General features: G+C 41.5%; 1 protein-coding gene across 2 annotated transcripts; it reads right to left on the reverse strand.

Moving 5' to 3' along the window:
- Positions 1–1120: 1120 nt before the first annotated feature.
- LOC139639463 (synaptosomal-associated protein 25-A-like) lies at positions 1121–27249 on the reverse strand. Of its 2 annotated transcripts, none has more exons than XM_071513564.1 (7): positions 27178–27249; positions 24672–24713; positions 16220–16268; positions 7223–7340; positions 3797–3916; positions 2280–2424; positions 1121–1346 (listed from the first exon to the last, which is right to left on the reverse strand). In XM_071513564.1, the coding sequence occupies exons 1-7, from the start codon at positions 27247–27249 to the stop codon at positions 1278–1280; spliced, it is 615 nt and encodes a 204-aa protein (XP_071369665.1). In that variant the 3' UTR covers positions 1121–1277. The 2 variants fall into 2 exon arrangements, with proteins under 2 accessions (XP_071369665.1, XP_071369666.1); XM_071513565.1 differs by lacking the exon at positions 7223–7340 and adding an exon at positions 7590–7707.

A 27249-nucleotide genomic window follows, 5' to 3' on the forward strand; every position in this document is an offset into this window, starting at 1 on the left:
GGTAAAGAGGTTTGGCCCAGCATGTGCAGAGGTTGTTGACCCCACTGCCAATGTCTGTGACTGTGAGGAGCCTAACTTTGTTCACAGGTCTGATCATTGAATTGGTTGCTGCTATTGTGCTGCTGTTGAACTCTGACCTCTAGTCAAGCTCCACCTCTTTCCACTATCAATCAAAGTGTTAACTATCATGACTAATGCCCTGATATATTTCTGATGGTTAAACAAGGCTCCCGCCAACAATGCAGTTCAGACCAAGTACAAATACATTTATTGCACACACACACAGCTGTATGATATATACTGTGCATTATGTATAGTATCAATTATCGTGAATTACAATGTGTCAATTAAATATTCAAGCATTTCTTTTGAATGGTCAGATTTAGCTCCCTGAGGAAAAGGTGAATACTGTACAATCCATCACATCAAACTGCGTAAATACTGTCCCATCAATAGAGTTGGTAACACTGGTGTACTAACAGTCGTGGCCTGGAGCCGCCATGTTTTCATGTCCGAATGGCTCAAATACTTAGTTTAATTTCATCAAACAAAGAACAGCTGAGTGTGCAGGGTCTGCTTATAGAGATGTAATATTGTTGTTATACACCTATCCATTAAATGGCGTTGTAGTTAAGCAGTGGGGGAGCCTGGGTTAGAAGCTGTGAGGGCTATAACGTCATGGTGAGTCACTGTGGCCTTATCATTTCGCGTCACGACATCTATACTGATGGATATACAGTGTGTTTTACATGGACAACACCAGAATACTGACATGGGGAAAGGACAGCACTTTGACGGGCGGGTCCTGCAATGGTTGATGTTTTGGAGCGAGGTGTACGTACAGTTTATATTACACATATACTTAAAAAAAATGAGAGAGATAAAAATAAAACAGGACAGATGATCTAAATCCATGAAGCCATCAAAGAAGCACTATATACAACCTTGGGGGGATGGGGGGGGGGGGTATGCCGACGTGTAACAGGACTATCATTTCTTAACAAAAGCCAAAGAGAGACGACACAGAACAACGTTAACAACAAGGAGAGGAAGAGGAGGAGGGAGGGGATGGTGGGGTGGCCAGAGGAAGGTCTGATATGTGCGTGTGTGCAAACCTCTACAGAGTAAGTATCACGATAAAAGCATGTTTTTGCGCCACCGACTGTCGAGCAAAGGAAGGGGCGCGGGCGCAGGTGTTGCGGGTTTGGTGGGGTGGGGTGGGGTTTATCAGGTGGAAATGGAGGTTAAACGGGGATGAAAGCACTTTTCGCTGCAGTTTAGCCACTGCCCAACATCTTTGTAGCACGCTGGTTGGCCTCGTCGATCCTGGTCTTGTTGGAATCAGCCTGGAAGAGAAAAAGAAAGAGAGAGTGAGGGATTATAGTTGTGCTGGCTGTTGCATAGCTGCATAGGTCATGTGGTGAAACAGATGCTGACAGTGGGGATGAGCTACTTTTATGATGAGACACTTTGAACCAACATAGCACCAGCGTAGCCATCCCATGACAAATATACACAATTAGGATGTTCGAAGCCACTGAGAATTTGTGTCAGGCAGATTTTCTCCATTAGTGTGTCATGCTGGGGATAAATCTGCTCAAAATCAGGACGAGTGCATCCTACGGCTCAGCCAAATGTACATTAGACACCAAAACAATATTAGGTTTGTTACCTTGCATTTACTTACTTCTCATAATCCTGCCACTGCAACTCCTTAAATACAGTTTCTGAATTTAACTGAACCTGTAAATCTAACCACATTCAGTCTGCTCCCTATTGCTCTCTGTACCTTTTCCATTATCCTGTCATTGTACTTTCATAAACACAATTAAAATGGTCATTCCATAAATACAAATGGATTCTAAACTCTGTGCACATTAAGTTTAATGTGCACACGTGGCCTCTCAATTATCCTGTTGTAATTTCATAAACCACTACAAATTTAACTATGAATTGAATTGAACCTGTCAGTAGTACAGCATTAACCTTGGCCTCTAACACTATCCATACCTTCTCATTGTACCTCCATTAACACAAATATAAATCGAGCCTCTGAATTTGACAGAGCCTGTAAGTTTGTCCCCTAACGCTCTCCGTATTTTCTCCATGATCTTCTCAGTGTAGCTCCACAAATGCAAATTTAAATTTTATGTCTCAAATTAATTGAAACATTTTTTTTGTTTTTCATGTTGCCCACTTTTAAGAAATACATAATATATGATATATAATTCTATATTATGATAAGATATATGTCGCTTGTCCCCTAGCACTCGTGGTACCTTCTCCATGATCCTGTCGATCTGGCGGTTCTGGGTGTCGATCTCCTGGCCCATGTCCAGGGCCATGTGACGCAGGTTGCCAATGATCCCGCCCACCTGCTCCAGGTTCTCGTCCATCTCGTTCTCCCGGGCGTCGTCTGTTACCCTGGAAACGCAAAGGAAGAGAAAGAGGAAATGGGAGTGTATTTCGCCCAAAGGTTATGCCGTGGCTACTGTTTCTGTTGAGGTTTGCTCTGTTGTGTTGGAAAGCACAAGCTTCACACAAACATACATGTTTAGTGATGCAGACAATCATGAGAATCATTTTAAATGCTTTCCTAAATGCCAAGAAATGAAATTTGAAATTCAGATATTGCAGAGGGACGTTTAAGGATACAATAAACATTATCTACACCACACAGCCAGTTTTAACTCATGGTTGTCAAGTGTGTGTTCAAAGCACACTACCACTTGCACACTACCCGATTTTGTCATTCAAAAACATTTTCCCACTCATCCAGAACAGTTCACTGTAAATACCATTACAAACGGTAGCTGTTAGCTGTCAGCTCAGTTATGAGGAAGCTTAGTTATGAGGGGAAAAAACGGAAAAGAGGAGGGAAAAAATGAAATCTGTTAGGTTTAAATAATACCTTTTTACCTTTAGAGGAACTTCACATAAACCAGCCTAGGAAGTGACTCCACCTGTGTTTTTTTCACACTATGACTTGTTTTAAAAAGCTGGGGCATTTTGAGGATCCCTGGTGGTCTTAATGTCCAAGAAATCTTTTGCCACCATTATTGTGGAATCTGCTTGAACAAAAGAGGCAGGGCAAAAATGATGGTCTTAATGATAATCGAGTTGGATGTAAGATTTTGTATATGAGTGGAGACGTAGAATTTTTTATTGCTACAGTTCACAAAGTCACACCATAGGAAGTGAAGGTGGTGGGCGATGGGAGGTTGTGCACAGCTAAAAATCACTGCACAGCGGATGAATACATGGTTGCTGACTAGAAATAGCTCCAAAAATAAAACTGGCGTTTTTGAGGTAAAGATATTTCTATTTTCTAAATGTATCTAATGTAATACAATAAAATCCACCAACAACTTTTTGATAATGCTAGTTGCCTACTATCACTCAACAGTGTATGCTTAAGAGTTAGCATGAAGCACTGGAGCCAATGATCTACCAGGGACACATGGATGATTTTGGTGCCTCTGTTCTCATCACTTAACAGGTAAACTGACCAACTGGACAATCTTCTCTCAAAGTCAAAATGTGTAATCTGTCACAAGGATGAGTCCCACTCTGCTCTTCACTGTCCAAAACAACATCAGGGATGTTGGGAATATTAGGAACAATATCTAGTTACAGTAAACTGTACATGACACATACACGCACACACTTCCTCACCCACACACACCTACCCACCCCCCTTACACACACACATAAACACACACACCCAAACCAATGTCCCTCCGCCCACACAGCGCACATATACAAAATACAAACATACACACACACACACACTTACCTGCGGATGAAGCCCCCACTGATGGCCATCTGTTCGCGTTCGTCCACCACACGCGCCCCTGGCTGGCTGTTCACCACTCCATCCTGGTTCGCTCCCCAGGCCTGGCCCCCGCCCTTAATCCTACCACACACACATTCATCAGTCAGCGTGGGTGGATCTGTGTGTGTGTGTGTGTGTGTGTGTGTGTGCACTTGTTTGTGAATTTAGATGTGCTTGGGTGTATGTGCGTGATTGTGTGAGTGTGTGTGCATGTGAATGTGTATATGCATGTTCGTGTGTGTGTATGTACGTGTCTGTCGTTCTGCGTAGTGACTCACTATTAAAACATATACATGAATATATGTTTAGAATGCAATGCAGAATATAGTGTCAAGCCAATTCGCCTACCAAAGCAACATGCAAGCCACGTATGTCGTATTTACATACATGCATTTTCAATCTATTAGTGAATAATTGATCCAGAGTGCTGATCAATTGAATTTGAGCACAATAAGCTCACATGTGGCATGTGTTAGAAAGTAATTGAGGTCCTTCACAGACTCAACAAAACCCTCTCCCACAAGCACATACAGTACAGCACAAACACAAAACATAGTTACAGGACTCCAGACTGAGGAAAGACAAACACACACACACTCTCTCGCTCACACACACACAAACACGCATTCAAGTTGAACGGACACACGAGGAAACGTAGCGCACAATGATAGACATGGGGAGGGGAAACATGTAAAAACACACATGAGGGGAACAGGATCAGAGCACATCATATCAACATGCTCAGGCTAGTGAAAGAAAGCCAACCGGTTAGATCCATCGTGGAAAATCATCAACAAAAACCAAAGTGAACGTTCATCATTTTGAACAGTAGACTGAATTAAAACTGTGATCAGCCCTTCATTTCATCTGGATGGATAGATCTGTATGATGATACACTCTATACAGTCAAACAGCAGTTGAATATAATTCTTGCCGTTTGTTTTACTCTTCATGGTGTCAATTCAATTCAATTCAAGGTGCTTTATTGGCATGACAGTTCACAAACAAACAATATTGCCAAAGCATGTAACAAGAGATTAATCATCAATAAAATTATTAAATAACAAAAAAAAAATTAAAATAATAATAATAATGGTGTCTCTATGTGACACTGCTGTCTTGATGTGGTAAACCCCACCCATCTGGTACTGCAAGCAGTTTGAAACAAACAGCAAGAATTATTGGCAAATGCTATTTGACCCAGGGCTGCCATATATAGATTCTAGATCTGATGAAAAACATGACATAACCAGAGGATTACATAACAAGTGGTTCATGACAGGGAGGAAATAAGAGCTATAGAACAGACAAGAGCTGGACAAAACGGAATCAGCAGACTCCGAAAACACCTGCTTTCACATACAGAAAACATGAAGAGCTTCATTCCAAAATTTATCTCAAGATCCAGTTCTCTGCTCTGTTTTGGAGAAAAGAATCATCTTGTTTATAAAATTTCGACTGATGAATTTCAGCTTGCAGCATTTCTCCAGAATGGGTATATGTTGTTTTGGAATTATACTCTTCCACCTATTTCAGACAGATATATACCACTGAAAATTAAATGTTTGCTGGTTTTGTTTGGGCTTGTCCTCAAGAAGACAAAAAAACAGCAGATTCTATATTGATACCCGAGTTCTGAAATCACAGATTTGTCTTAGGCACTGCATTTGCATAAATCATAAAGGAATATCTTTATTCATCCGGGGAAGCTTGACTGAGCAGCATCCTGCTTCACACTCACAAATGTAAATGATTCACAACTCAGGCACCAATATAGCCATTGGTTTATCAGTCACTTGAATATTCTATAGCTCTGTGTACAATACATTCACTGGTCCTAGAGTACAGTACGCTCAGACTTGGCTCACTGGCCATAGTTTGACTGTTGAGGGGCAGCGAACGGATCATACAGGAGTTTGGCAAAATTGCTGACAGGAATTCAGAAGCCATCCTTAGTTATTTACCTTCACAAAACAAGTTTGCCCAACTCTTGTATGATATATTGCTTTATGTAGGACAGTCCTGAGAGAGGGGAGGAGGTGGAACTCTGAAGTCTGAGGGTCATATGGCACAGATGGAAGCTGAAAGAGGTAGTAAGGTAAGTATGGCATTTTAGGAGGTTATGTTCCTCTAAAATGTATTTTTACACTATGTGTTTGATTATAAAGTCACTGTAGAAGACTGTACATGTTTTATTATAGTGAAACTTGGGTATAGGAAATTCAGCTGTGCCCCCCTACTGCATCATATCTGCAAACACACTGAAGAACGCCCTTAAGGCTTTTATACAATGTTACCAATGCATGTGTACTATCTGAAAAGTGAAGTGAAAACCGAAAAGTTTTCTCCAAAGACATGTACAGACATAAAAATAAAAACATGAGAAAACAAGAAGGATTGGTAACTACTTGGTATAGGACCCAGTAAATCATGCCAAGCCACATGTTATGGCCTATCAGATTGCTTGGCTGAATACAATGTCACTTAAACCATAAATGTTTTATTGTAATGTCACTATGGTTGTGTGTTTGATTAGAATCACAGCCCTTTTTTGACTGCCAAACTGAAAATATCTGTCAGGTGAAGCCTTTGCATCTCATCCCCTTTGCATCCAACGGTTCAGGAACTAAGAACAACTGACCTAGTTTTAGCCTGACAGCCATTCAGTATTTAAATGATATAATTCGCTCTGAATGGGTTGCATGAGCCCAGGGGTCATCTTCTCAAACCACAGAGGACTGTGTAATCCATCAGTTCAAGTAAAAATATGAAAACCACCAAAACTGAGGGTTTCAAGGTTTTCACCCGACAGCAAAATGGAGAAAATTCAAATGAGCAATTTGGGAGAGAAGGCAACGGGTTGATTGATTCTGGGGCTGAACTGTGTGCCTGCTGTACAGCATCATGCTGCAGGGGATTGGAGGGTGATGGGGGTGTAGGAGGGGTGGGGGGGTAGGAGGGGGGGGCGAATACTGTGGCCCAGATCCCTGCTGATGCTGATCCCTGCTGGAAGAGAATCTCTCATCCATTGTGGAATGAAGGGCTTTTAAGGACGACAGCCATGGCGGTTGGAGAGTGAATGTAGTGGCATTTGATCTGTTGTGCAGACTGACTCACATTCAAGCATGCACACACTCACACACATGCGAATACACTACACACACACACACACTCACACACAAAATCTTTCACTCGCTCTCATTCGCAAACACACACACACACACTGTGTTGGTGCAGAGTGGGCCTGTTCAGAGAGTGTTGTGGTGGCTCTGGGCCTGACTGCTCACACCACAGTTCACCATGCTCTATACACCATAAGGCTCAAGCAGGCAGACAGATAGGCAGGCACTGAAACACATGCAGTCAGGCAACGCAGGCTGCACCTACTTGTTACAGGGACATGAACAAAGACCACAGAACTGTCCTAGATTGTTCAAATTCTTTTCTGCATCCTTCATGTCCTTATTGATTTGGTCCATCCCCTCCTCGATGCGCTCCAGTTGTTCTGATTACCAACACATTGTCATTTTTCCCACCAAAAGAACGAAAGCACGTGAGAAGAGAAGAAGAGGAGGAGGAGGAAGAAGAAGAAAGCGGGGCCGGGTGGAAGGAAGGGAGGGGCGTAGAGAGGGAAGACAAAGGAAAAGAGACAAAAAAAGACATTGACTGTGACAAGAGAGACATCAGACATCACCATCACCACCACCACCAGCACTGGACAGGCTAGAGCGCGGGGCTCCCGGCCGGTACCTACTTTTTAATACATGGGCATATCAGACCACAGCATTGTCCTAAATCTTTTAAATCTTTCTCGGCCTCCTTCAGGTCTGCGTTGACCTTGTTCATGCCCTCTTCGACACGATCAAGTTGTTCTGGTGAGGACAAAGGCATGAGAGCAGTGAAATGAATTTGACTGGTTTGTTTCGATGGTTTGCGCTCTATAGGCTACAATGCAAGAAGCAAAATGTATAGGCTAGATGCAAAAGGAAAAGCAGGTAACAAGCATTAAGTGTGTGTGTGCGCACACTTGCGTGTGCACACACATACATGAATGCATTTATGTGTGTTTCTGTGATAGCATGTTAGCGTTAATTAGTGCAAACCTACTTTGTCAAACCATATTTTTTCCTGTCTAGATATGTACAGGGGCAGAATACCCAGGTTTGTCTGTACACAGAACCGAAAGAAAAATACAGCCACACTCAATGATTAATAAACAAATCTAAACTTAAACTTAGATCTTTCTTCATTAAGTGTTGCTAAATTTTTCCTTGCATTCAGCTGACTTGGGAGAACTGCATGGTTACAACAGATTTTGTTCCTTAGCTCCATCCAAAGGGACAAATATCGCTTTACTGAATAAGTGTTTCATCTCAGTAGGAATCTGTACATGAAGCTGTTAATTTTGTCAGTCTGTCTGAACGCTACCCCACACCAAGAGGGGGCAGAGATAGATGATAGAGTGATTGATAGAAAGAGCAGTAAATTTCCCAGTAGAGGAAAGAAGAAAGATAGCAAAAGAAAGACAAAGGCTAGATTAAAATATAAATAACTTTGGCAACTCCCTTGATGCTGCAAAGTTCATAGGACCACCATAGACTGAATTGGATCGGACACCAGCCCAGAGGAGATCAAAAAGAAATCGAAGAGAAAAGAGAGGGTTTGGGACAGGCAGAGCAGACAGAAACACATATAAAATGGCTGAAAATGTGACAGACAGGCAGAGTAATTAACAGCAAATGAATGAACAATGAATGAATGAACAGATGATGGTAATGGAAGTGATGAAAAGCATTATGGCACGGTCAGGCACACAAAGTCATGAGTGCGTTCTTCCTCAGGTGGTCAATAGGGCATAGAGGTATAAAAGCTCTAATTCAAGGTCAGATCCTCTCTCAATCTTGGTAATGGTTAAAGGGCAGGAGAGGGAGAGCAGTAATGTTATTCTCCGCCAGTAGAGAGGGGCGTCTTGTCCTTCAGCAGAAATTCATATTAGTCCCATTGCAATGGACAAAGACGATCATGTAATGGAGGTTCAGGATCTTTGGAAGCCTATGCTACTGATCTCTAACCATGGCCCATCTTTAAGGGAAGGTTTGGGATTTTTAGAACAACATACATTTAGTAGCAGTTTGTTAGACAAATATAGAAGTGTCAGTGCTTCGGACTGTAAATACCAACTCTGCTAATATTTTTGTTTTTGCAATGTCTAGAGAGTTAAATTGCGGAATGGCTCTCTGTTGGCTCCACCCTCTGTTTTGTTATGAGAGTGCACAAAAATGTAGAAAGCGTGTGGAAAACGTGATGGATGATAACATTTTCAACCACATTTTATCAGAGTCCACACTGCTGAGGAGATTTTTCAAAGGAGCCAAGAACGAGCTGCTGCTGTACGTCAAGCAGCTTTCCCAGGGAAAGAATCACAGGGATGGACAGAGGGGCTGGAGAGGCTTAGGGCCAAAAGTGAATGGTGGTGCATGTGCCAATACTACACAGTCATGACCACCGAGATTGAGAGTATACATTCCTCCACACTACAAACAGGATAAAGACAGGGGCAATGAGTAACAAGTCCCATCAACCTGTCTTGGATGTTAGAGGAATGGCCTGTGGGTGAGCAGGTATGTCATTGGGGTTTTCAAATGGGCACATCCCATCTCAGACATCTGGTTGAACTCAAAGGTTAAAAGTTGAACAAGGGGCGTCCTGGTGGCTCAGTTGGCGCATACCATGAAACTGCAACATCCTTTGTCACGTCATCCCCCTCTCTCTACTGTGACTGTCCAATAAAATGCCCTCCAGAAAATCTTAGAAGATTCAGCAATAAGTTCTGGCATCCCATTCTAGTCTCCTCAACGCTGATCAGACCTAAACTCATCTACAAAATACCTATTATACCCTGATTTTGCACCAACACAGCCTTACAGCTAGTCCAGAACATCAAACCCAATAATTTCTGACCTCACCATCAGTCTCAGCAACAACATGAACAGACTCGAAATGGACTGCGCAGCAACTCAGAAACCGCACTGTATCGCCAATCAGATTAATAGGAAGGGTGATCCTGCTGATTTGAAAAGTGATCAATATAGGAGAGGCTTCTAAAAATCCCAAACCTTGTCTTTAATACCAAGATGCTCTCAGTATACAGGGTACAGTGTTGACTGGGTTTTGGAGGATCCCTGGGTTCTGGCAATGCAGAAACAACAGATGATTTCAGACAGGTACTGAGGCTCTGGTTCAGTGAACAGGGGACAGACACCATCAACCACAATATGGATACTGGGGAGATAAACATCCCATCACAAAGCTTTGTCATCTAACTCAGTCTTTCTCTTGCTTTTACATGCTCCTTAATCTTTCCCTCTTCCGCTCTCTCCTACACTCGTCTCACCTCTCTCTCCATGTTTGTCTCTTCAAATTTTAGGCATTATCCAGTGTGATTTACACTGAGTGCAACAGTTTAATAAGCTTCAGTTCCTAGATCAACAGATGGAGGTAAGGAAAGGATTTTTCTGTCTTTAAAATGAGCATATTAGAGGATATGGGAGAAGGGGGTGTTATTCAGGTGGAAGAAGAGGATGTGATTTATTCTGCTGAAGAGATAAGTTTTCAGATTACGGCAGAAAATTACTACTCTGTGTGAGTAGAGGAGGGTTATCCCTTGGAGTTCACCAGCACAGCGCTACACACAACAACTAATTGGTCTTCGGCACTAATCCAAGGCAAAGTGAGGGATTAAGAAGAGGAGGAACGTGACAGAGAGATAGGGAGCAAGAGAGTGGCACGTTTATCTCCTAAGTTCCTGACAGTCAGGCCAGACTTAACAACCTGCACCCCCCCCCCCCCCCACCCTCCCACCAGCTCCAGGAGTGTTGTTCTGTAGCTGAGCCTGACCTTTGCCCTCCCTGTGGAGGGGCCAAGAGAAAACAGAGTTTCCCTTCATGAGTGAATACAGTATCACAAAAATATAAAGTAAACACATGGGTGGGGTTTACCGCGTCACAGCAGTCCTGATAGCATTGGATAAATTGTCAATCACAGAAAACTGTACAAAATTGAAAGTTTAATTTACTTTCAAGTGATTGCCTATACTTGCTATACTCACTGTTTTATCCTATATGGTAAACCCCATCCTTTAGCTACTCAAGGCAGGTTAAAAGACATATTTTCAATCTCTGTTTGGCCGAGTTCTGGCCCCACAGAGTGCAAAACATTAGGATCACCTGTTCTCTTCATGAAACAGACAGAGCAGGTGAATCCAGGTGAAAGCTTCATCCCTTACTGATTTCACCTGTTAAATCCACTTCAGTCATTAAGGGGAGATGGAGACTAACCCAACTGAGACATTGATTGTTTACGAGTGGTGCAACTATCTGGAAAATTTCCCTAATATGTTGTATACCGTGTGTCGTTAACTATGTGTAAGTGTATCAACCTCTTGACTGTCAGCTTTGAGCACTGATCCAAGAAAATAAGGAAAAGATGAGAGTCAGTGGGACAAGCATTAATGCTCCAATCCAGTGAGTAGTGGTAAATAAAAAGTTGAGTGAACTATGACCTCCAGTCAGTGATCATCAAAAGGCAAACAACCACCGATATAAACAAAAATCAGACTGTAAGAAAAACATTATTTTCCTTTTTCCCCCTTAAAACCCTATCTTTATATAACCTAAATCAGTGTCATACTACTTACTATGATGTATACGATTAAATAAAGTCATAAAGATTTATGCCCAAAACATTCCAGCAAATTAAAAGCTGGGTAAACTTGGTTTAGGGGGGTTTACCCTCCACTACATCCTTGCTCCAATCACCTTCAAAAAAATATGTCTAACTTTGTGTCTCAAAGAAATATAAATCAAGCAGGTGAAATGCATAGATTGTAATATGTAGAAGGCAGCTGAAAACCTCTTAAAAACAGCTTCCTTGTGGTAGTAGGTCTATCACAGCCGTGAGCATCTTCTGTGTAGCGGTGATGCATTTTGTGTCTCATTTCTCATGCAGTATTTAGACTGCATGACCACTGGGAATCTCTCTTCCCTATTCCCAGCACTGGCTTCTTTTCTCCTCCTTTTCAATGGAAAGGAGCCACTTTTGCATGTTCCCCACAGCGCTGAGAGTTAAAGGAGAATACCGGTGTCATTTAGAGTTATGGCCCATTTACTACTGTCTATGCCTAGTTTACATTCCCCCCAATAATTTTGCAATGCATGCTGTATATAATTGGATTTTTCAACGTCATCGTCATTTTTACAATACAAACTTTATGGTGTCAAACCTAGCATGAAATTAACTGCTGTCTGGGCTAACAAAAAGTAGCCAATGGCTATGACAATAAAGTTTGTAAGGCGACATGTTTTAGGGATTATTTGGAGGAGACTTCCATTTCTTCCTGCGAGTATCAGGTGATTGACAGTAAGCAGAGTGCAATGTAATGCATACACTGATATGAAAACACTCAGCTTGTGCACAATGAAATAATAATAAAACAGAAACTGACAAAACCAAATTAAGGCGTCATGTTTACTGTGATGGATTATCTCGCTCTGTGGAAGAATGAATGTCAGCAAATGGCTTCTTCTGAAGGTAAAAAAAAAACAAGCCCTGATATCTCCAACTATGCTGACTGTGTGTAGTAATGAATAATGTAAAGGAGAGGGCCAACCTAGATGATTGGCACAAACTTTTGCACGGCTTCCGGTAAAAGCCGTTTCGTGCTCCAAATAGGTTTTCAATAATCCGATAGCAACAGCAGGGGCTACAACCAAAGCATGTTTAGCACTTCTAGCTAAATCAGAAGTGCCTGGTAGACACAGGGGCTTACTGAGGCAGAGACGCAATCTATCAGCCCTGGATGAGGTGTAATTCAGGTCAACATGTATGTAACAGGCAGGCAGGGAGGGACTTATTAGCTGCAGTGAGGCCTCCACCACAGGTAATGCATCACCGCAAGGAATGACAAATCTCCCGGCATGGATAACCTGTGTGTGTACGTATGCGTGCACATACAAGTGTGTGCATTTGTATGTGTGTGTTTTGAAGGGCAGGGGGATTAGTTACACCTCAACAAGACTTATTAATTACCACAGACTTTGAAACCTATTTTTTTTCCCACCCCGGCCAGCTGCTGTAGCTTGTTTTAGGCATCAATTTTTTTGTCTGAGGCTCCAGAAAAGCAGGGGAAAATCCTGCTGCGTCATGGTTTCTTGATGTAAACTAACAGGGTGAGGCCTCCAACAGTACATTACAGAGGCCTTTGTAGGTCAGTAGTTACTGTTAGTGGGAGGGAAGGACAGGGAAAGAGAGATAGAGATAGAGAGAAGTATACAGCGAGAGAGACAAAGAAATAGCCTGAGAGAGAGACTGGTTTCCACCCAAGTATTTTATTGCAAATTGTGGTGTATCAAATTTAAAAAGCTTAATGGAAATGACAAGAGGCATTAGAATTAAATAACTAGCTAAATAGCTTTTTTTTTTCATGTGATAAATAGTGATGAAATGCATGTATGAGGCTAGTTGTATGGCCATTATAATATTAATATGGCCAACATCAGCTGACACAACACTAACAGCTTTCCCAACACTGATCTGTAATAATCAATTCTTGAAAGACTCTCTAATTTTTTGGATTTTTTTTTTTTTTATACATTAGGAAAGCTTATTTATTTGCTTCAACCCAGCTGATGGAAACACATTTTGTTCACTTTTTTTGTGACAGTTGGATGGAAACATAGCTTGAGAGAGCGATAGAGAGAGGCATATTGAGAGAAAGATAGGGATTAAGCAAGAGAAAAAGGTAGATTAGTGAAAAGAAAGAGAGAGAGAGAGAGCTGTAACACTGTTGTAACCAAAGTAATCTCCAGGCGACCTGTGTACAACTGTTCTGGTTGAACAGAAGGGAAAACGGTAGAGATCAAGAGAGAAAAGAGAAGAGGAGGAGAGAGGAGACCTGATGAGAAAGAAGAGAAGGAATGTGAACTGGAGAAAGAAGAGAAGAAGAGAGGAGGAGGAGAGAGAAAGACAGATGGCAGGGATCAGGTGTAGAGGACATTTGCTGAGAGGCAGAGGTAATTTAAATCTGTGAATTGATTGCTGTCCTATGTTAACAGCACTGAGCGCTGCACTGTGTCAGCCATTACTCTGGAGAGAGAGCGAGGAAGGGAGGGGGAAGGAGGGAGAGGGAGGCGATCTGTTCCTTTGACAGGCCAATTAGGCTGCTCTTTCACGCATGGAACGAAGCACAACCCTTTGGTAATACACGTACACAGTACACACACACCTACACACACACACACACACACACACACACACACACACACACACACACACACACACACACACACATACCTAGACCTTCCTCCACACAATAAACCTGCCTCTAATCTACACATTTGCCCACATTAAAGTATAGAAACATTGGGTCAGTATGTGTTAGCAGAGTCTAGGAGTAAGGGGGAGTCGACCAACAGGCCAATTAAAAAAAATAAAAAAAATATGGTGTAATCCTTTAACTTGGTAAAGCTAACAGGCCTAAAGAGAGACTGGCAGACACTCTGTGTGTGTATATACTGAAAATAGTCAAGCTAAGTTTTCTCCTAGACTATAAAGCACTGACAGTTTCAAGTTTATTCTCCATTTACATAAAGATGCATGAAGCAATGCAGCAAAGGAGAGGATTTTTATGTCTATTTTCTCCTCACTTAACAGGTAAGTTGATCAAAGGGACAATCTCTCAAAAAGTAGGTGTATTCCTTTAAGTCTCAGAACATTGCCGTCTGTTGACAGCCGACACAGACAAATACGTAAAAGTCAATATGGCTAATTCAATTTAGGCCTTAAGCAGATGCTGCTCTTATCCAGAGTGTTTAGTTGAGGGGATTTAACCTGTAACCTCCTTTTGATGGGATAGTCTGTCTAACCACTAGGCCACTCTGGTGCCCCTTTCATTTTCACAATGAAAGAGGACCTGGAAATCATGATGCTGGTAGAGTAGGCACAATTTACCAGCATTTGGCTGGTGGCTGGAGTTAATCTCCCACCCTGCCCATGTGTATCTGCCTCCACCTCACAGCCCAGCTCACAGTGTCAAGCACATCAATCTATCTATGACATATTTAATGCCATTTAATATTTTATCTTGTATTTAATATTTATGTAATTAAGTTTAATTCTAAGAGAACTGCTGAAGACAGCTGAGGTTAAACCAGATTAGGCATCAGTCACTCTCCTGCACTCTAGTGGTTGATCAGGGGTTCCTAGAAAAAATATCCCTTTAGGGTTCCTTGAAGAACCCCCATTTGTTTGATGTTGGTGGAAGTACCCTAAGGGTTTATGAAGTCTTATGAAGTGGTTCTTCAAGGAACATTGTGGGGTTCCCTTGTTGCAGTCTGAAGAACCCCTGCAGGTCTGTAAGAACTCTTTTACTTTTCAGAGTGTGTCCTCCAAACCTGTTCATTCAGATAATGTAACCCAGAGTTAAAGCTCCAAACCGAATTCAAAGTTTTGTTCTTTGATACCAAAACACCTCCTTATTTCACCCTCCGCACTACTACAAACCAGAGCACTAACACAACTCATCTGTTACTGCATACTAGTTGTCATTTATACTAAAAATGATTTTTTTAATGGTGGGCCGAGCCATAACCCAGGGATGCTACAAAGGTAGAACTGGAGTGGATGGGGAGTGAATGAGAGAGATGTGTGTTTGTCATTACCAGTCAAACTGATCATTGTTTCCCCTCGCAAAAGAGGACGAGGTGAAAGTATCTACTACCGGCTGACCTCTGACCTCTCGGTCAGGCAGCGAGGAAATGCCGTCCTGGTAAGCATGGCAACCAGGTTTACAGCAACATCACCGATAAAGTAGCACAGTTAAAATCATTGACATAGTTTTAAAGTACTGTATATCCTTGCTCTACTGCTTTATAGGACATAATACATGGCTAAAATATGGTCATCAATGAGACTGAAATAAAATTAACATAATATATACTCTGTAATACATTTGTCTAGCCAAGAAGCATAAAAGTGTATTATAGGGAGGCAAAGCGGAAGGCTAGCTCATCAGCCACATCCAGTATAATAGTGTCAGCCACACCAGCTGTAACTAATGTGACAGTCAAGGGCTTGATAGAAGCAGATAATGGAAGAAATTACAAAGCTCTGTTTTAGTAATAATGAAACCACAAAGGTCATTTTTGAGAATGTAGAAAAATTATAGTGTCATAAATTGGAATGGGAGTCTACAGAATTATACCGGATGTGCCGTTGACGTCAGCTCTCCTATTATACAGCGTAAAAATAGCAGCAAAAGAGAATCAGGACACAACAGAGCAGAACAGAGTAAAAATTGTGTTTAGTGATCTCTCCCTACCGACTTACCTCCCTGCTCATCCAACATGACCAGAGTCCTGATGCCGGCATCTTTACTCTAACGAATAGATAGAAAGAGAAGAAGAGGAAGGAAGAGAAGTGGGGAAAAGAAGAGGAAAAAAGGTGACAGATCAGTAAAGATCAACAGAGAAGAATAGAGCCGTCAGAACGACAGAGAACTGGGTCAAATTACAATTTGAAATCACTCTCTGAGTGTGATTGATCTTGTCTGGCAGAGTGGAAGCAGTTCAACTACCACATCTCTCTTAAACTAAAGCAAACAGTCAAAAGAAAGGGGAGGATTTCAATTCATAACTGACCCAGGAATGGAACATAGTGATTGAAACAGAAATAGCCACAGCGGATAGAAAGATTCCTAAAGAATGTATAGAATTTAATTGGGAAGGTCATTGCAAATGTCGACTCCGGTGATCATGTATCCTACATTTGTCCAATTTATTTTCTACAGTGTTAACAAAATGCCACCTAAGAGCTTTGCTTCCTCAGCGATGAGCAAGTAATTCCACAGAAACAGCAGTCGAAGCTTTGATTGCGGTATGAGAAAATGGTACGACCATGAACAGTGGAGTTTCAGAAGTGCATGGAAACGTATTCATCACACTGTCACCGGGTAGAGCATGTTGGCATGGCACTGCCAGGGTTTGGGCCACCGAATACAAATATATTCACACATCATACTGCAAAATGCCTGGGATAAAAGTGTCCACCAAATGGCATGTGCTATATGTGTTATGTTAGCTGGCTTGGTATCAGAGATTTGTTGACAAAGCTCCAATAATCTGACATTCTGATTTGGCTCACAGAGTTGGCACAAGCACAAGCACACACACACACACACACACACACACACACACACACACACACACACACACACACATCTACATATATACAGTATATGCACAAATAAACAACACACACACATATACACACAAACATGCACTGCTTTTCCTCCGGTACACGCCGACAGTGGGCTTTATCACATAATAACACAGTTCAGTGAACATACCATGCTGTCATACTAACAGCAACAACTGTACAGATAGCAGAACAACAGCTTCATGCAATCTATGAGCTATCAGATATTAAAGTCCAAAGGCCGTTCATTTTACGCTTCAGCTATTTTGGATCAAAGTGTGGCCTGACCTTCTTGGAGCTGTGATAGATAGAGACCAGCAGTGGGATCCAGTAAACAAGGCCAGTGATGTAACCGTTTGTATCAATCAAATTGACTGTGAAAAAAAACCTGCCGGTGGCCATGGATCTGTATCAGTGACTGGTGTGAAATTAGGGTGTGATGAAAGAGTGTGTTCAGAAAGTATTCTCTGGATAAATCAAGGTTAGAAAAAATCATGGTAGGAGGAGAAAAAAACAGGTTCCTTTATATGACCTTTGAGCAGGAATAAATAATAAATATAGCTGCAAGCCTTTAGTGGGGTACAAACCCATGGGGCAAATGATTTGATGGTGAGAATTTAAGCGTGATTCATCATTATGGAAAAGTTCTACATCTCAACGATGGACAATTTTATGTAAAGTCCTACAAGTGCAGTAGGAAATGCTGCCTGACGTATTACCATTAGAAGAATTGGCAATTTGTCCTGATGGTGGCGTTCAGCATGACCAAATGTGATCTGACACTTCTGGGCCCATCCCAAAAATATAGGTAAAAACTGATGACTCTAGCATCAAGCATTTAGGAATTATGCTATATAGGAATTTTGTGGAGACTGGATCAACTTTGTGAGAGAAATAGCAAAAAAAACAAAAAACTGTAATGGCTGAAATGAAAATCAATATGCATAATGGATTTGTCTCTGAGGTACAATTCCTTTCAAGACAGAAAAAGAAGAAGAGAAATCCTAACAAAAACAACGGGATTTCAGTCCTACAGGCTTGAACCGCTAATGATATGATCCTTTGAGGGAATATGAGGGAAAATCTGACGGGAAACTCTTGTTGCTTGCCAGGTCAGAGGTCGGGCTCAGCAGCACCCCTGGGTTTTGCTCAAGGACACTTCAGCAGGTCAGATGCTTTCAGGTAACTGTGCTTGAACCCAGTTGAAGAGCTGCCTCTCTAACCACTATGCCACTCTGCTTGGAATCATGGGAAATCACTGGCATGCGGGGCTGTCTGTGGCAACAGAACTACAGGACAGGATATCTGACCCCGCCAATTGGCATGATGTCATGTGGTGACATAATTTCCTTTCCGCATGACTAGTTAAACAGACACACAGAGTGACTAATAGGACTTTTTCACACCTCGCTGCCATACCATGAGTCACCAGAGTCTGGTAGTGACCTGATGCACAGCAGCGCTAATATTTCAGCTTTCCTACCAAAAATATACCCATGCTACCCAGGAAATTGAACAAGGAAGGCACTGACAAATTGAGATTAATAGTTTTAATAATAGACATGAATATTTTTAACTCATGTCATCCTCTAAAATTTCTTTCTTCTCCTCATTTTTATGCTTGGCAGCAGTACAGTGCTGGCAAGCTACGCATTCCATTTGTACATTTTATTATAAGCACATTTGGTGATGAGGTAAGAACTTGAATCTGGTAGTGATGTTCAATGTCTTCAATTTCTGTTTGTTCAATAGACAGGTATAGTCACTAGTCAAAAATAGCTTTCTCACATGTAACATATTTCTACTCCGAACCCTTTGTTAAAGGCATTTCTTAAAGATTACAGGTGGTGTCTGTATCCATGACAGTCATAATAGAAAACACAATTATTGTCAACTTTTCCTGTTTAAATAGTTTTAAGGGTTGAACAACTGGTCAAAGAGAATGCAGGCAGGAAATAACAAAAGAGGTCAAGAATGGAGGGAAAGAAGAGATCAAGAAGAAGGAAGTACAGAGGAGAGGTCTGCTGACAGGAAGACAGAGTCCTTGGTAGCCTGGTATTGATTTTTCATCTAAGCGACCACTTCGCTGTCCCCTGGAATCTATTCTAATTCAGTCGCCGTGGAGATGATCTCACCTCACCCAATATGACCCACATGACTCCCTGCAGTGCCACTATTGGTCGACCAGAACCCGAAGTGATATCTGATACACAAACACCAACCTCCTGGAGTTGCATTTCTGGTATCGAATGTGCTATAGGAAGAAAGGATGATTGATCAGTTGATTGAGTCATTAATTAATGTACACTGCTCAGTTCCAGGCATCTGTGTACATACTGCAGATAAGGGCACTGAAAGGTGATGTTTACTTCTTAAACAGTCGGCCTGTCAGTCTTTTTTAGTGTGTCAGAGATGTCACGCTAGTGTCAGATGAACCCTCACTGTCTGTAAAATTCATTTGTAAAGCACAGGTTAATCTCCAAGTGACAAAGTAAAAAAAAACAAATATTATGCATTTTCTTTTAGGCTCAGGCTGTTCATTTTAGTTAATGTATCTAGTGATGTCTACAGCTATGTAAGAGTCTAAACTGGATGCCTTGGATTTAGATTTAGATTTAGATAGTTTTAGATTTAGATTTAGATAGTATATCTACACCGCAGAAAATGCCATCTTAACAAGTCTTTCAGTCTTTACATCTTATTTTTCCTAAACTATTGGAAAATTCTTTTTGGCAGATTTTTTAATTGTTTTAAGAAAATCTGATTTTAAGACAATACTAGATTAAATGACTTGTCACTAAGATGGATATTTTTTGCAGTGTGGTGTTTTCCCACATCTATCTAACCGTCCGCATCACTGTAATATCATGTCCATATACTCTGACATCGGGCCCATTGCTGTTCCCTGTCGTCCAATCAGATCTCCTGTTTTGCTGACTGTCTGGTCCACAGCGACATCTGATCTGTAGGCTACTGATGTCCTTCACAGCCTCTCTGTCTGTCTCTCTCGCTATCTTTCTCACTCTCTTCCTTGGTCTCTCTCCCCCTCTCACAGTCAATCTCTCTCTGTATCACTCCTTCTTCTGCCTCTCTCACTTTCTCTCTCTCACTTCCCCCTTTCTCTCCTACACAAAATCCTAGCATATAATCTAAACAAATTATTTCAAAAAGGTAGTTGGCAGCTTAAACCCCTCGGTCTGCATTGTCAATATTTTAGAGATATTGAATGATCAACCCCAGTTTTTCTTTTCATCTGCAATACGTAAAGTGTTTTGGAAATATAATGTGTTGGATCTAATACAGTTAATGTGTATCAGGAGGCAGACAGAGGTCATTTTGTGCTTGACTTTGTTTCCCTCTGCTCACAGCACATGACTGACAGCTTAAATACACAGAGTTGAACAGACAGACTGAATTCCTCTACCCTGCGAGACTGATTTCACACACACACACACACACACACACACACACACACACACACACGCATGCTGTGGCCCCATTTCTTTGGGTTTTGATGTACTCAGTCTTATTCCCAGTCTTATTCTTAGTATCCCTTGTTTTATCATCTTTTGTTTCTGTCTGTATTTGTGTCTTTTTTGCTCTGTAAAGCACTTTGTAACAAACCTGTTTGTTAAAAACACTTCAGGAATAAATCTGAATTGATCTAAGATTGATTTAAGATTCTAATGGTCAAACCCAATTGCAATTTGCTGTCTATGTGGCTCTTAAATCAGGCCTATCAGAAACAATGGTACAGATCCACAATATATATCCTCAAGTCAGCCATATGAGCTGCAACTCCTTTAAATTTTAAACGCACTCAGTCCTGAAGCCTCAAACCAAATGTTCCCTGGATGACATTACTGGCATCAGGATTGCAGCTTGCCCTTGGTGTGTTTGAGGGAATAAGGTACGGTGTGGCTCACTGGGCAGAGCAAGGCACTATGGTACTGTAAGACACTTTGGATAAACGTGTCAATCAAACGGCACGTTACGTTTGAGACACGCTTGGCCATTTCCCGCTGGCTGTCACAGGCACCTGTATTACTATGTCACCAATAAATTACCAGGAGATTTCTATTTCACACTATATGCATTTACTGTGTTGCTCTCTGATGGATGTTCATTAATTTCAGTGAGAATCCATGCATCACTGCATTATGATACAGGTGCTGCACTGATTTTAAATTCACCTTTTAGGTATTTAGCTGATGCGCTCAACCAGAGCAACTTACAATAAGTACAACAGTAGAATAAGTTTCAATTTCTCCATCATCAACATTACAATCAACCAGTAGTAAAGTTTGCATGGTCAGAGCCTCAGAGAGAGAGGAAGAAATAAGACTTAAGGAGAGCAGTAGTGGATTTTGTTCTATTTATGCATTGATTATGCATGCATAAACTAGACTGAAGGTTATGTTACCCCGTCTTTTACTTGCTCTCTGTGATGTCTTTGTGATGAAAATATTTCATCAGCGAATGAAAGTTGCATTCTCCTTGCGTAGAAAACAATGCAGCAACGTAAATGCATTATGGATTAAGTGCAGTTGTGCCATTAATCTCAGGAAAGTGTCACAAGAAGAGGATGCCTCCAAATCAGCAGCACAAAGATCCAGACAGTGGCTACCAAAGACTCAGGAGTAATCCTGAGTCTTTGGTAGTGGCTGTCTCTATCATATTCATCCTCATCAGAGCAGAACTCTTACAGAACCAGACCGATCAACTATCTCTTACAGAGTGTGCAGTTATGTTGTGCAGCCTGAAATCCTGAACCACCTAACCACCTATAGACTAACAGCTAAAGACCAAAGATGAACCTAAAGCTTAGGCTGGCAAAATCAGTTTCATCTTTTCAAAAACTTCTTAAAATACAAGTTTACAGAGAGGCTATCATTTTCCTCACTTATTTTAGTTTCATTATATTTGTATGTTTGATTGTTCTTCTGTAGCCTACTTAACATACCGTTGAGAACCAGTGGTTATGATCATGGCATTGTTTATAACAGTCTGCTTCACAGAAGGACGCAGCATGGGACAACTGAGACCGATTAGATACCGTCCCTCTTCCTTTAATGCTTTATTCAGCAGAGCGCTGTACAGTAACTAAACCACTTCCCGACATGTAGTTTGAGAAAGTGTTATTGGAGATAGATTTAGTGCAGCATCAGACCTGGAAGGGACTGAACAAGCAGGTATCACTGCACCAATGTGCTCCCTGCTCTGACTCGTCTTTACTTATTCAATTAGTGTAAGCTTCACAGTAAGCCCATTTAACACAGAGGACATGGAGTACTGGCTCTGCTTACAACTGTCTGCTTGAGGGAAAGATGTACTGTAAAATCAGCATCAGAATCTTTTTAATCGGCAAGTAAAAAGTACAGAAATTTGTTTTAGTGACATTGATACAGAGTCAAATAGGGGGGGGGGTGATTAGAGAGTGGTTAGTACTGGTTATGAGGGACAAGCCTTCATGTTGGAGGAGTGACAACAAAAGGAAGGATTCTAATGTTGTCTCCTCCTTCTTCGTGACTAAAACAAAATTCCTAGTGTCTTTGCAGTGCTATGCTTTGTACTCAATAAAATTATCATTCTCCCTCTTTAACAGCATAATTTGAACACTCAACTGTACCGAAATTTGTCATGTCCTTTATTTGTCAGGAATGAAGAGGCATAACAGCCTCTTGTTTTGTTGTCAGTTTGCATGTCAGGCCTCTATTGGCAGCTTACAGAGTACCACACATTGAATAATTGAGACATGAAAGTCAAGATGTCAAAGGGTTAGCTTCATCAAAAGGCTAAAAACTAAGTCAATTAGATTAGTTAGATTAAGAATATTTTAGCCAGAAACTAAAGAAATAAACCCAGAGACAGTCTTATACTTTCTACAGTGTATTGTCAGAAGAGGCATGTGGAGTCATGCCTCATCCATAATCCATGCTGGGATATTGCTCCATCGCAGTCTATATCGAGCCTATTTCTCTGGAGAGATGCTAAGTGAGCGGGATAGAGAGCCTCTCGTCCGCTAGACAGAGAGGAGACGCCGACAGTCAAACACAACTCAGTTGCTATTTGTCTCCGTGTCTTTCAGTGGTTTTCAACCTGAGAACCACTAGAGAACCGGTGTCCTAGAACAAACCACAGGACTTCTCCAATGGAGAGGATCATACTTGAGGTGGACAAATGGCATTCCCCTGGCATTATCTTGAAAGGTCAAGTATTCAGCCACTGCCAGCGAAAAGCCTGGTCTGTCTCACAGGCCACTGTGGAGGTCCGCCCCACGTCTCTTTCTGCCCTTCAGTGTTTTGTCTCATTAAGACATGGAGGCTGGTCCAGGGGTCAGGAAGGGGACACGTCTTCGGAGCCAATGGGAATGCTGCAGCAAGTGGCGGCCAGACCCAACACACACTAATGCAAAGCTGATGCCAGTAAAACCACAAATTAATCACTTAGGATGTACTTCTTAAAGTTAGATGTCATCCTATTTGGGGATTTACATTTCATTGTCTCAATTAAATAATTGAATGGTTCTAAATTGGGATGTAGACCATAATTCACTTATTTTCACTGGCGTGGCGCCATCTTGGACCAATCGATTCTTGTCTTAATACATTACTTCTGATTGGTGGAGCTGACTACAGGCTAGTGTTACATGACTTCTGATTGGTGGAGCTGACTACAGGTTCTTGCCTTGCATACCCAAAATGCTACCAGGTATGCAAGGCAAGGAACAAGCTACAGTGCAACAGCGGTCTGTGAGAACATGGAAGAAGCAAAGGAAAATGGCTTCAGGCTGCACTTTACACAGCAAGAACAAAGGCTCCATCTATTTCTACACATAATTGGGTAGTTAAGGCCCTTGTCTCTGTACCCACCTGTACCCCTGTTGACCTAGAAGTTAATTTCAATAGAACCTTACTTTCATATCTTTGCTACTGTTTCAATAAAGAGAGAAATAGCCTGTAAAGGGGAGGGGACTGCTCCTCTGCTTTAGGACAAGAAAGCTGAGGCAGTTAGTGCTGGAACTATCAAAGCTATTCTGAGATATGACGCAGGACAAAAGGTCGGGACACTACTGAGACAGGAGTGACCTTCTGCCAGTAGGCACACCGTGACATTAAAGGAGCTCCGACAGTTTCCACGTCCTTCCTCTTTTATAGTGAGGGTGGAGTTTTAGAGTGGCAGTCCAATATACTAAGTGTACTAAATATCAGAGCCACCTGCTCTTCCTAGGAACTGACTGACCAGGTGAATCCAGGTGAAAGCTCTGATCCCTTATTGGTTTCACAGAGGAAATCCACCTCAGACATGAGGTGGAATGAAGGGGAGGAGACAGGTTAAAGAAAATGATTTCTGACCCCTGAGAGAAATGAGCCGTGTGCTGTGCAATATGGAGCTAAAACTCAATATTAACAAGGCGGTCTCGCTTCATATAGCCGACTCTGGCTTCATCTTTATTATCTGTCTTGAGAAAGGTCTTGGGAAATGTCAACAGGTGATGAGACCGAGGCGAATCGTTGTTTGTGTAATCATGTGAGTGATTTTACTCTACTGTGGCTGGTAATGTGATGTGTGTCATTGGACTCACCTCCTCAACCAGAGCCAGCATACGCCGAGTGCTCTCCAGAGACTGCAGAGAGAGAGAGAGAGACAGAGAGAGAGAGAGAGAGAGAGAGAGAAAGAGCAACGCTTTAGTTGGTTCACAAAAGGACATACAGTATAGCACCTGTAGCAAATATAGCCCTCCTCTTTCAAAGCTTAAATAAAAACTGTTGGTATCTCACTGTAGACCTTGGCTTAAACTCTCTCAGGGTAAAACACAAATGAAGACTTTCAGTAAAAAAAAAAGAGATATTCGAAAAACATATTTGAAAAACACCTACTCTTACAAAATTGATAGCTGGCATGAAGCACATTACTTGGTTACTATCAAAGTTGTCAAACACAAGGGCAAGACTTACAAAAAGACCTAAAAAAAAAAAAAAGGGAATATTGATGTGAGGATGAATTCTCTTTTTCAGCATTGCCCTGATGTAAAATCCACAGACTTCTACTGGTGGCCTGGTAGCATTTTGGGATGCTATTGCAATGAATTTTTAACGAGAGAAAGACATCTCAACATGTTAAAATGGCAAATTGAGGGTTGAACAGGACATGGTGAAAGTCTTCATCTGGAGAACAGAATTCTTATATTAGAACATGCAATACATTTTAATAATATTCGTTTTTATATTCCAATGAGTGCAGACAGGCACAGTTTATGGGCACTCCAACAGCATGATTCACCCCCTGATTCTTCTTCCCTCTTCTCCTCTCCTCATCCCTCCTGACTTGTCTCCTTTCCTCTTCCTCCTCTCTTCTCCTCTCTGTCTTCTCTCCCTTCTGTCCTTCCTCCTCTCCTCTCCTTCACACTCCTCACTTCTCTCCTCTCCACTTAATTCTCCCTCTCCTCTCCTCTAATCCCAGAATTTATTATCTGATTTCTACCTTTTGTTTGCTAACTTTCCACTTTCCCCAGGATCCCTCTGAATTCCATCCCCTCTCTCAACCCAAACACTCTCTTTCATCCCCAATCACTCCTTCACCTCCCTAATCTCCTCATCTACTGCTTCCCCCTCACCCCACCCCACCCCACCCCTCCTCTCCTCTCCTCCATACCATGGAGCAATTTTACATTGATTAGCAGTTTAAAAGACGTCCAAATGGTTATAGATGTCTAAAATTAGGCTAAGGATTTAAAAGGCTTTAAAAATTAAGGTTTAGTAGACGACTATGTCTTAGACTATGTATTCTGGGGTATATGACAAAAATAAAGGATTATCTTGTACATATGGACTTCTCTGGTGCTTATTTTTTTATATTTACAGCTGTAAGAATGTATTTGCTGCTTTGTCTAAAACAGGTCTATACATAGCCAAAAGGATCCTGGGCTATATGAGAGCTGAAGCATAGACAGGATGTTGAAATCATGTCTAGTGCTCAGTGGGATCCGTCCATCTATCCATCCATCCCTCTGTCCTCCTCATTTCAGCTATCTCTCCCTCTCCCTTCCCTCCCTTCCTCCCGTCTCCCCTCATATCCGAGGAGCCTCTCGGACTTGCATTATCTCTTCATGAATGTTTAATAGGGCCATTTGAGCTGCTCTATTATTCTGCTGCACAGAATTATCTGCTCTTCCTGAGCTCCTCTCGACTCATTAGAGAGGGCAAAGTTCTCCAATCCCCAAAAATGCACAGCTTTGATGAAAGACTTAGAGAACAAATAGCTAAAACAAGGGAGGGTCAAGCTAGAGGGAGAGTGTTCTCTGTGAAGAGTTGCTGTGATGAAAACCTTTGGAGATACATTTCTGTCCAAACTATCCATATGAGAAAAGAACATTTTGAAATGCTGCAATTGTCAAAGGATGATTCATAAACCCAAATTCAGTTCTAGAAAAAGGATTGTAACCCAAGTTTTGCAAGTAAATCCTCACATTACCATTGGCAATCATTATTTATGCCTTCGGTTCTCATTTTACATCAAAGTTTCAGATTTACAGATTGGTGGATCATGTTCTAGCTTTTGGCAGTTTGTCCTCTGCTGTAAAACATGATTTGTATAGGCAACATTTTATTGATTCAGTCCCGGAAGCAGTGCTTTTTTTTCTATTGCAGTTCCTGTCGTGTTTTTCAAACTAAAAGTATGGGTTTAGTCAAGGTTCTTGCAGGAATGCACCAGCAAATGCTGCAATAGCACTGAAATGCAACAGGCCTTTACATCCAAAGGATGTAATTCATATGCAATTCCATTTCTGGATTTACAGAACAGCTCACAATTTTACCATTGATAGATTTCAAAATGTTACAGTCATGTACGATGTGTTGTGGTTTTATCATAAAAACCTAACTTCATAAAAACCTAACCCAATTTTAGTGATTTATTTTCTTGAATTCAAGGATTACATGCTCCTTTCTAGTTAATATCAGGTGACAATTTTCCAAACAAATTTAAATTAAACCATTGAGGGCAAATGTGCAAGTGTGTGTGCGTGTGTGTGTGTGTGTGTGTATGTATGTGTGTAGGTGTGTGTGTAGGTGTGTGTGTGTGTAATCTACCTCATCGGCTATCTGGTCTGCGCGTGTCTGCAGGTCGGCCAGCTCATTGCGCATGTCGGCTTCATCCGCCAT

This window comes from Centroberyx affinis, unplaced genomic scaffold (genome assembly GCF_046629955.1).
Source record: "Centroberyx affinis isolate AG114_WGS23_722 - 3 ecotype Tasmania unplaced genomic scaffold, CSIRO-AGI_Caff_v1 ptg007319l_1, whole genome shotgun sequence".
NCBI lineage: Eukaryota > Metazoa > Chordata > Actinopteri > Beryciformes > Berycidae > Centroberyx > Centroberyx affinis.

Bases quoted from the DNA above. Each gene is read 5' to 3' on its own strand.
- LOC139639463 (XM_071513564.1), bottom strand. From the start codon at position 27,249: ATGGCGGATGAAGCCGACATGCGCAATGAGCTGGCCGACCTGCAGACA. The intron at 16,269-24,671 runs GTGAGTCCAATG...TCTATTCGTTAG, and splicing joins TGCTGGCTCTGGTTGAGGAG to AGTAAAGATGCCGGCATCAG. The intron at 7,341-16,219 runs GTAAGTCGGTAG...GTTGGTAATCAG, and splicing joins CATGTTGGATGAGCAGGGAG to AACAACTGGAGCGCATCGAG.